This window comes from Elaeis guineensis, chromosome 6 (genome assembly GCF_000442705.2).
Source record: "Elaeis guineensis isolate ETL-2024a chromosome 6, EG11, whole genome shotgun sequence".
NCBI lineage: Eukaryota > Viridiplantae > Streptophyta > Magnoliopsida > Arecales > Arecaceae > Elaeis > Elaeis guineensis.
Window position 1 is genome coordinate 23,432,486 of NC_025998.2, and position 9,430 is coordinate 23,441,915.

At 39.6% G+C, this 9,430-nt stretch overlaps 1 protein-coding gene across 1 annotated transcript; it reads left to right on the forward strand.

Annotated features, from left to right (window-relative positions):
• Positions 1-6,921: 6,921 nt before the first annotated feature.
• Positions 6,922-9,216, forward strand: LOC105046977 (pentatricopeptide repeat-containing protein At5g43790). Its single transcript, XM_010925729.4, has one exon. It carries the CDS (start codon positions 6,987-6,989, stop codon positions 8,781-8,783), a length of 1,797 nt encoding a protein of 598 aa, XP_010924031.2. The 5' UTR covers positions 6,922-6,986; the 3' UTR covers positions 8,784-9,216.
• Positions 9,217-9,430: the final 214 nt, after the last annotated feature.

Sequence of the window (9,430 nt, forward strand, 5' to 3'; positions counted from 1 at the left end):
TCAATCCTTTCAAATTGTGATCCCAATCTTAGCCAAGTACAAGCATCCTACAATTTTGAAAAAAAAAGGATGATTGTGAGCTTTACAGTCCAATAAGAATCTCTATGTATCCATACTAATATAATAATATAATTTAAAAATAATAATAAATAAAATCAGAATAAAAATATAAAGCATAAAATCTCATATCAAATATCTAGACATCCATATAAATATATATCAAATGTCTGTCTCATCAAAAGAGATGTATCATAATAAGCTAACAAGTAAAACCTTTTATTCGGTATTAGTTTCATGTGTCTTATTATCTATTTCTTTTATCATAATTTTAGATTTCATAATCTTTTACTTTCTGACTTTAGACTAACTAAGATCATGCCCCAATCTATATCTGATCAAATTGTCATGTGTAAGCCCATGGTGGCTATCCCAGAATTAAGTTTATGGAGGTTATCCCACGTGTAAGCCTATATAAACTTTTCCAAGCATAAGCACTTGAAGATTATCTCATGCATAAGATTCTAAAGACTATCATAGACATAAGCTCTTGGAGGCTATTGCACGTATAAGTCTGTAGAGGCTATCTTATACATAAGCTCATAGAGACTATCTCAGGTATAAGCTCTTAGAAGTTATCTCATGTATAAGCTTGTGGAAGTTATTCACATGACAATGTTAGTCCAAACCATTTCTTATCCATTCAATTATTACATATTGATTTCATCAAATCAATTCTAATCTATCATTATATTAAAGATAAGTATATCATAGCCATATAAATATATTATCAATCACTAATATACGTATATAATCAAGACATAATATACTCATACCCAAAAATCATATGAAAATGATAGTCTCATGCAAAGCCAAATTCATCGATACCAATCCAATGGTATAAAATCAAAGGTTCAAATAATATGATGATCCTATATATGGATACTTACATCTATTAGCGACAAACTTGATCATAACTATTTACTAGTCTATATCTAGCATATCCAACCAATTAATATAATTCTAGCTCATCCTTAATCAACCATCAGCATAATAAATAAATAAATAAATTATTGCTAGTATCTTAATTTTAAAGCTCTAATATTCGAATTATACTTAAATCTAATTTTTGATCCTTTCTAATTCAAAATTAAATAAAAATTTGAGTTTTATCTTAACTAACGAACTAGAGCATAAAATTTCTTGCTCAGTATTTCTTATCTAATCAATCACACCTCCACATAAAATCAATACAGATCATGAAAGAGATAGACATAATAAGGATGAGGCAAACTGGGTATTGGAATCTAGGAGCCCTAATCAATTAGAACAAAATAACCAAATTTTTTAGATTAATAAATGGATGTCCAATCAAGGTTTGTGTAATAGGTTAGAGATTGTCAATGATGGTCCATGGATAGCCAATGAAGACTAGGGTGAAGGTCGATAAGGTGAGTGATTGCCCATAATACTAATCTGGAACATCTCATTGGGTTCAAACTGGATCCATAATTAAGACTCTTGGACCCTTGACTAGGTCGAATAAACCATGTGGAGAGAGAGTAGAGAGAAAGAAAGAAGAGTGAGAAAAGAGAATGTAGAGAGAATAGAAAGAGAAGATGGGAGAGAATAGATAAGAAAGAGAAGTGAGCGAAGAGAGATAAGTCTCTCTCTCTCTTCTTCTTTTTCTTCAAAATAGGGAAATCGTCCTATTTTTCTCTCCATCTCAAAAATGGCAGCAGCAAAGCCAATGGCTGCTGACCCACATGTCATCTGGTGGTGGCAACACAATGACCCCCACAACGAGCTATAGCCAATGACGGTGGCGGTGATAGTGACCAGTTGAATAGAAACAAAATCAGAAGAAAATCAAGAAAAATAAGAGGTTGGACTTTATTCAGAACTCGGATCACTTGCCAATGACCGAGGCTCCTTCACATGGGTCTAGGAGAGCACCAAGAAAGTTTGGATGGAGGTCCAACTAACCATCAAAGAGAATCAAAGGAAGGATTGGGCAGATCTCAAAATCAAGGGACTCTTTTGCCATTTTGAAATCCGGTGATCTCCTATTGAGATCCCTGCTAGCAATGATGGTTTGATGAACAATGAGGCTAGAGGAGAGTAGGGGCTTGGTAGCACAACTCCAGCAAAGCCATGACTAGGGTAACATGCCAAGGAAAGGTGATGGCTAAGCAAGGCATGATCTTTTTTTTTCCCTTTTTTTTTTCTTTTTCTGATGATGGCAATCAACTCACGGCTTAAAAGGGTGGAAGATCGAAATTTATAGATGATAGAGGCTAGGGTTTCCTAGCCTCTGATGAAGTTGAGAAGGAGCTGGAGTTAGACTCCTTCTCTAACTCAAATAGGGGAACTCTGTTCTCATTTTTTTCTTTTTTTGTATTTGGGCCATTTCTTTAGAGTTAGGCTAACTATTGGGATGGGCCTTATAGTTCGCAGTCTATCCATCTCCCACCAGCCATCTCACCTGAGCCATCACCTCAGTATGGTACGAGCATAAATCTCTCTTCACATGAATGAATAGCTCCAACTCATTCGAGTGTCCATGCCCGAAGTCCAAGGGTCATATTTGGCCCTCATCATAATACTCCACAGACTATCTGATTGAAGGAGAAATCTGGCCGCATGCCTAGCCTCGTATTTCACCACCAGTGACTGAGTACTGAGTCCATCATTCCTAGTCAACTAACATACCACATCCTAGGCCATCAAATGCACACCATCCGTATGCCATGAGAGTCCTAAATGAATCTCCTGAAATGCTACTCAAGTTTTATTAAGAAAGTCTTTGGCAAGATAATGTTCAATAGTAGGTAGACAAGCATCAACTTGAGGTCGGACTTGACTAGAGTCACCCTATCTATCATGGATAGTGTTCTGGCCTTCAAACCCTCTAGGCACTCCTAGATTGTTTGCTCCACTCCTAAGCACTTTGCCCTCCTTAGCTGGTGCCCTGAGAAACCCCCAAGTAGCGCTAGGTCCATGATGGGCACCGACGATCTCAATTGGGCCTTTGTCCTCAGACTAAAATAAACAACTGATTTGAGGAGATTCATCTTCTGTCCTAAGGCAAAGTGGTAAACCTCTAGGATTCTTATGAAATTGACAATATTTTAGATGGTTGTCCGATCTATTAGCAAGCGGTCATTTACAAATAATAAATATGTGAGATCCCTGGGGTTGACACATAGGGATCGAAGCCTAGTCCTTAGGAAGCAACTTGTAGAGCTCAAGAAAGAACATTGGCACAATTGATAAAGAGACAGGATGAAACAGGACAACCTTAGTGAAGCTCCACCATCGACTGGAAAGAAGTCTGAAGAGGTTCAGATGACCTAAATGGCAAAGGTTGGACCGCGGATGCATGTCATGATCCAGTTAATCCATCAGGCCGCGGATGCATGCCATGATCTATCTAATCCATCATCTATGAAATCCGAAAGCCACAAGAATCTCCTTCAAAAACTTAGCAAATAACTTTATCTCATGTTTTTAAGGGTTTTATTAGCCATCAAGTGAGCAAATTCCTTTTAATTAACATAATATGTGATTTTGATTTTCTTTATGATAATAATTGGGTTCTGTTTTCCAAGTATGGAGAGAAGATATGATTGGGTCAAATAAGAGAATGATAATGACGTTGGTTCCAACTTCCAACGGTGTGCCACCTTCTGATCCAGGAGGTACTGAGTAGAGGCTAGATAGCGATTGCTTTAATGATCTGATAGTAATCTTCAGGAGAAGATAATGACGTAAGTTCCAGCAGTACTGTGCCACCTTCTGATACAAGAGGGACTTTGCGAGGCTGGAGAGCAATTACTGTTTTGATCTTATAACAATCTTCTAGCTCTGAAAAAAAAAAAAAATGCTGTACAGATGACCATCAGCAGTTTAATAAACTCTAAGAATTTTGTTCCATACTTTGCAGACAGCGAGTACTCTTGAATTACAACTCTGAATAAAATTCTCACCATCAGGTGAACAAAAAATGATTGGACAATGGTTCATGATCATTCTATATGATTTTGGCTTATCACAAATAACTCCGATGGCGAATGCAGCTAATCGTGTATTATTTCGATATAAGAGTACCGATACACCAGGGGAAGAATGGAAAACAGTATTTTGTTTGGATAGGGCTTGTGACAAACAATTGTCGCAGCCTAGAGTTCTTAATGATATTGGAAAAAATGAAGTACATTACTATAGATGTATTTTTTCTAAAATAAAAGGTGTAAATGAAATTAAATGAACTGCCATGTGGGAATCATCGCTGGATCAAGTTGCCTTCCCATCAGAAATCAAGGAAAAATAATATGAAGGAAATAAAGGGGGAAAAAAACCCTAACTTTGTTAAATGTTTATTCGCTGGCAATTGCCCTAGCTATGCTTCCTTTATGGAGCCCTAGAAAAGTATGCACTAGAGTATGGGTACTCTCTCATGCTATCTTGATTCTGACAGCATTCCATGCCTTGACTTGTCGGTCGGCATCAACTAAATTCGCCGCTCCTTCCCACTTGGATTTGATGATGCATTTCCATACCAGATCATGCCAAGAATTAGATGAAGATGAAGATTGAGACTCTCCTTTCCAAAGAAGATAAATCCCAGGACTAAGACAAGAATGGTCTTCATGCAACCCAGGACTTGGAAAGACACCATAAGCACGCAGCTCAAGGTTAGTTCCACAACGGCCTTCTGCACGCCTAAGGACCCGATGCCATTGCCTGAGGTCGCTGAGCGAGAGATCGTCATTGGCGGGACTGGGCCAGAGGATGATACCATGAGCCTGAGACAGAACTTCGGCAACTTAAAGGGAGGTCAATCATGTGCATTTCACCGTTGATGAGGATGCCAACTCGTTTTTTTTTTTGAGGGAAGTGGAGACTAATGGAAGCCATTAGTCACCGAAATTTTATTAAAGTGAAATAATTACATGTAGAAATGTGGAAGAGTGCACAAGAACAAGATGGACAAGAGGACTCGACAAAATTGCTAGGGAATCTACAGGGAGGATGCCAACTTGTTGGGAATGATGTTCTTGGTCTACGGGACTTTTGAGGGTGCAAACAAGGCATTGGAGGAGCTCGGCATGCAAGCGGCACCATACAAAAGCTATCAGCTGACTCTGAATTGAAGTGTGCAATGCAGAAAGAAATAAAGGAATATGATGAAGTACACATTTTCTTACGAGATGTCCGAAGCATTCATTGTGAAGTGTTATAAGAACATCCAAATTCACCGTTTAAGTCAGAATATCCAGGAAGGAAGAACTTCAGTTCTAAATTACCCCTTAATATATTGGATCTGTATCCATTGATATAATCTTGTATTTTATTTTCTCTTCTTTCACTTAGTGGAGTGATTAGGGAAGCAAAGTGGACATACTTTTATTTTTGTCTTATTAACTTATCAGCTCAATTCCCTTTTCCCCTAGCTAATTATCATCTAAGTTCTTGATCCTTGTTAACTGTTTGGTGTACAAGTGATGAATTTGATGTATAAGGCAAAAAGAGTTGCGATCTTCAGTGTTTTTCAGTTGAGTTTTGTTTTCGGTGATGATTCTCTTGATTGCAGTTCAGACTTATTGGTTGTGTTATGTAGATCCTCTTTGTTTTGTTCTTAGGAGATACCACTTCTCTAGTCAGATTCTTTTGGCAATCTAACGATGGTGGTTTCCAACATTTTGCTCGAAAGAAGAAGAAGAAGATGTTGAAGAGAGTTGTGTGCCAGCTTGAACTTGTTGGAACTCCTTCAATCATAAGCACCGTCAATTGTCAACATAATGGTCGGATGTTTCTAGGTCATGCAGAATATTTGCACACTGGGGATGAGACGCTGGGACTAAATGTAGTTGCTTGTATGATTAAATGTTCGTCTTCAGCTTATTGTCTTATAATATGGCCACCTCTACCAGCTACTTATACATTCTATTTGGTTGTTATGTAACTTATGATCTTCCATTGACTTGGTTTGAAAGTTATATTGTGAATGCCATTAGTAACATCAAATGCTGTTCTACATTCCGTCATTAATCAAGAAGGAAGTGATTCATTTATGTACACTAATTACTAAACTAGTTCTCAATATCGCCACTCCTCTAAAAGTTTACAGAATAGATCTACTGTTGGTAATCTAAAATTTAGGTGGCCATCAAAGACTACTTATTCATATCCAAGTGCATATGCCAACAAATGATCCTCATCTTACCTAAGCATTATTGATGTGGTTTTAATCTACTACATCATGGAAACTCTATTCCCGCTAAAACCTACTCACAGTATGTACCAAATGTTGAGATTCATAAGGGACTTCCTATCAATTTCTAGTGGACTAAACCGTTGCATTACTGCATGCTTGGTCCACATCGTGTATCATACATGAATCTTAAAGACCCATACGCTTTTCATCTATTTGAAGTGGAAGTAAATTTCTCTTAGGCAATGGAGCTAAACTCAGCTAATATCTGGATGGTACCAAAATATCAACCTCATATTACTACCTTCATGTATTGCACTTGTTTCAAACTAGGATTAATTAATAGACACATCCCCTAAATCATAGAATTACCATTAATTACTATTCTAAATTTTAACAATAGGTATAAACCACTGCACCTAAAAAGAGAGGAAGTCAAGACAATATCATACAATGTATGCCACTAGCAAAAGATAACAATATCTAATATCAAGATGGCATGCAACCTAGGGTTAGGGTTGTATGTTTCACGCAAAAGAATGATTAATCTTCTTTCACGACACTAATCATTAGATCATATTTTGCTCAGCTTTCAAAGCATGATAAACCCTTCTATCCACACTATATCTACAGTATAGGTCATGAAATTAATTTCATATTTTGAAAGTTGTGCAAAATGTAACGGTTGGCTTCACAAGAGAAGATGCATGCAATGGATAGGCTTGGGTCATCCCATTTTAACCATTTTGCCCAACTAGGAATGTGACGACTCATGAAACGCTCCCACCCAATATGCGACCACCCCATCCTCCTCGTCCTCGAGGCCAAAACCCAAACCCCGGCAACCTTCAAACAAATCCACGCCCAATTCATCACCAGCGGCCTCGCTCTCCACACGTACCCCCTCAGCCGCCTCCTTCTTGCCGCCTCCCTCCCCCCGCTCTCCTCCGCCCTCGGCCTCTCCCACGCCGCCTCCATCGTCCGCCGCGCCTTCCGCCCTTCCGCCTTCCTCGCCAACACCCTCCTCTCCTCCCTCGCCGCCCACGGCCACACCCAACTGGCCCTCTCCCTCTACTCCGAGCTCCTTCTCCGCCGTTTCGACTCCCCCAAGCCCAACAACCACACCTATCCCTCTCTCCTCAAGGCCTGCTCTCAGCCACCGTGGCTCCCCCACGGCCTCGCACTCCACGCGCATTTGATCAAATGCCTCGACGGCGGCGCGCTCGATCCCTTCGTCCGAGCAGCCCTTCTCAGCTTCTATTCAAAGTGCGGCAAATTGGCCATCTGCCGCCACCTATTCGATCAAATTTCTCAACCAGACTTGCCCACTTGGAACTGCATTCTAGCAGCCTATGCTCGCTGTTGTAATAATGCTGAGAGCAACGGTTCTGGCATGGAGACCCTGTTTCTCTTTCAAAGATTGCAGCTTTCTTCGACTCGGCCCAATGAGATCACTCTGGTGGTTTTAATCAGCGCTTGTGGTGATTTGGGGGCTCTGAGTCAAGGCATGTGGGCACATGCCTATGTGGAGAGGAACGATTTAGTTGTGAATTGCTTTGTGGGCACAGCTTTGATTGATATGTATTCAAAATGTGGGCGATTGGATCTTGCTGAGCAAGTGTTTGCTGGTTTACCTAAGAAAGATACGCACTGCTATAATGTGATGATTCATGGACTTGCAATTCATGGGCACGGGCGGCGTGTGTTTGGTTTGTTTGATAGGATGAGAAGTGAGGGGGTGGTGGTCGATGATGTGACATTGGTGGTTGTGATTTCTGCATGTGCTCATGCTGGATTGGTCGATAAGGGTCAGCAATACTTTGGTAGAATGCAGGTTGATTTTGGGATTGTACCCAAAATTGAGCATTATGGATGCTTCTTGGACCTTTTGGGCCGAGCTGGGCGTTTTGAGGAGGCTGAGGAAGTGATACGGCAAATGCCGGTGAAGCCTAATGCAGTGATGTACAGGACATTGCTAGGGGCATGTAGAATTCATAATAAATCAGAGGTGAGAGAGCGGATGATTGAAAATTTGATACAGTTGCAACCGGAGCATGGAGGCAACTACGTCTTGTTGTCAAATATGTATGCAGATACTAATCGGTGGGATGATGTTAGGAGAGTGAGGAAGGTGATGAAGGATAAGGGAATAGATAAAACCCCTGGTTCTAGCTTGGTTGAGATAGATGGAGCAATACATGAGTTTCTGATGGGAGACAAAACACATCCATATTCAAAGCAGATCTATTCCATGTTGGATGAGATGGATAAGAAACTACACGAATGTGGGCACAGGCCAAGCACCAAGGAAGTGTTGTTTGATGTTGAAGAGGAGGACAAGGAAGATGTGCTCTCATACCACAGCGAGAGATTGGCAATTGCCTTTGCTCTTCTTGCTTCTGCTTCAAGTGCACCCATCAGAGTTATAAAGAATCTTAGAGTGTGTGGTGACTGCCACTCTGCTACAAAGCTCATTTCTTGGATCTATAGAAGAGAAATAATTGTGAGAGATCGAAATCGGTTTCATCATTTTAGTGATGGTAAATGTTCTTGTTTGGACTACTGGTAGAGATTTCAAAAAGGAGTGTAATTAGATCAACAACAAAAATAATTAAGCAATAAAGCAACTCTGCAGAATTAAGAACGGGTAGCTTTACAGTTCAGATTTGACCTAGATGATTCACCTTTTTTTTCTTCTCACCTGTTGTGTAGCTCAGATCAATTTGGTTGTTCCATACTTGGTGGTAATCTCAAACATTGAGTGAGGAATTTTAAAACTGTGGGTGATCAATGTTCTCTTGGAAGAAAACATTGTTCAGAGTATATGATCTTGTAATGGATTTTCTTCAACTTTCATGCTCCTTGTAGTGCAAGGTAGAATGGAAGCTAAATGTTCTTTTGGAAAGAAACATTGTTCAGACTATGTGGTCTTGTAATGTATTTTCGGCAACTTTCATGCTCCTTGTAGTGCAAGGTAAAATGGAAACTAATTTGAGCTACAAGGATTGCTTGTAAAGCTCTTGGATGTAGGTTTGGGAGGACGAGCTACCATGTTTTCTTATTAATTTTCATGCTTCTTGTATTGCACATGCCCTGTTCTTCCTGTAGAATGGTATGCTACTCAATTTTCAGAACAAATATGACAAAAAAATAAATAGCAAGAAAAAGATGGTGGAACAACAATTATACTGAGAGGAGGAGGTTTTTTATTAGAAA